General features: G+C 43.9%; 1 protein-coding gene across 2 annotated transcripts in view; it reads left to right on the top strand.

The window, feature by feature from the left end:
- Nucleotides 1-774: 774 nt before the first annotated feature.
- LOC111434987 (STS14 protein-like) overlaps nt 775-1,420 on the top strand; it is a 1,042-nt gene continuing 396 nt past the window's right edge. The window contains exon 1 of one of the 2 annotated variants that reach the window (XM_023072333.1): nt 775-1,402. In XM_023072333.1, the coding sequence (XP_022928101.1) occupies nt 862-1,380 (519 nt within the window). In that variant the 5' untranslated portion in view covers nt 775-861 and the 3' untranslated portion in view covers nt 1,381-1,402. Of the gene's footprint in view, nt 1,414-1,420 lie in introns of both variants that reach the window. The other variant, XM_023072332.1, reaches the window with a different exon arrangement.

Raw genomic sequence — 1,420 nt, 5'->3', positions numbered from 1 at the left:
GATAGTCAGAGTGTCATACAGTTGGTGAAGAACAGTTTATCATATAAAGACAAAACACAGAAAGTGATATTATTTCACTCGCAGGTTAGTGGAAGATGGTGATGCGTTTGGTAAAGATAGAGGGTGCAAAGAATCCAGCAAAAATGTTGACAAAATGTGTTGATGCTGGAACATTGAGATTGTGCGAAACCTCAATTGGCATGATGCATTGAAGATGCTGATAGTCGTTTGAAAATAAAATTCTTAGTTGACTGGATCATTCTCGAATTGGGAGAATGGTTGGGATATGGAGTCTACTAAAACCATATATATATATAATCTCTCACCCAACTTTTGAAGATGTACTCTGCGTTCTATATTAATCTCTCTCGTTGTATATACTTGAAGTCATAAATATAAACATTTAGCCAAAATTCCACATTACCTTTTTTCTATTATATTTTTTTGTGTTCATCTAGATCGAGTGTATGCGTTATATACTAACCACTTTGATGCGATGCAAATCATTTATGGAGATTAGAAAGCCCAAAAGTGAGTTTGTTCTTGGAATTTGAACATGGTCTAGGGTAGCAATATGAGTATCTTCCTTACATATGAGTTTGGTACTCTCAGCTCATCCGTTAGAAGGCTAGTGGACATCGCAGCTGGATTCTCGCACCAAAATCAGACATCTTATTACAATTCATTACATATATAACATCATTTCGTTTTTAAGTATTTGTCAGACTAAAGCTTATAAAAACAAAATGATTAATGTTCCACTTATCCATTCCAAAAATAACCCTAATCCCCAAATTCCTATTTTCCTATAAGATCCCAACACAGCCTCTCACTCTCCTCACGGGACTCACGCCTTGGGAAATGGCGATTAATCAAACGTTTCTTCCGCTTCTAGCCTTGCTACTATTCCAATTACTCGTACACCACCAGATTTCAGCAGCCGCGGCGCCACAGACGGCGGCGAGTGAGTACTTGGAAGCCCACAACCGCGCAAGAGCAGAGGTGGGGGTGGATCCACTGCGGTGGAGCGAAAAACTAGCCAATCTCACAGATCGACTGGTCCGATTCCAACGCAACCAAAAGGGGTGCGCGTTCGCGGATCTGAGCGGCAGCCAGTACGGCGGAAACCAGATGTGGGCAAGTGGACAGACTCTGACGCCGCAGGCGGCGGTGGAGGAGTGGGTTAAAGAGAAGGCGTTTTACAATCACACGAGCAACACTTGCGTGGGAGACCACCACTGTGGGGTTTACACTCAGGTGGTGTGGCGGAAGTCGGCGGAGGTTGGTTGCGCTCAGGCCACTTGCCGGAAAGAAGGGATTAATTTGACCATATGTTTCTATAACCCCCCCGGGAACGTCGTCGGTGAAAGTCCGTACTAGATAAGGCTCAACCTTTTGTATTCCCCCCCCCCCCCCCCCC

The sequence above is a fragment of the Cucurbita moschata genome, unplaced genomic scaffold (genome assembly GCF_002738365.1).
Source record: "Cucurbita moschata cultivar Rifu unplaced genomic scaffold, Cmos_1.0 Cmo_Scf00047, whole genome shotgun sequence".
Lineage (NCBI taxonomy): Eukaryota > Viridiplantae > Streptophyta > Magnoliopsida > Cucurbitales > Cucurbitaceae > Cucurbita > Cucurbita moschata.
This window is presented reverse-complemented; position numbering and strand designations above follow the sequence as displayed.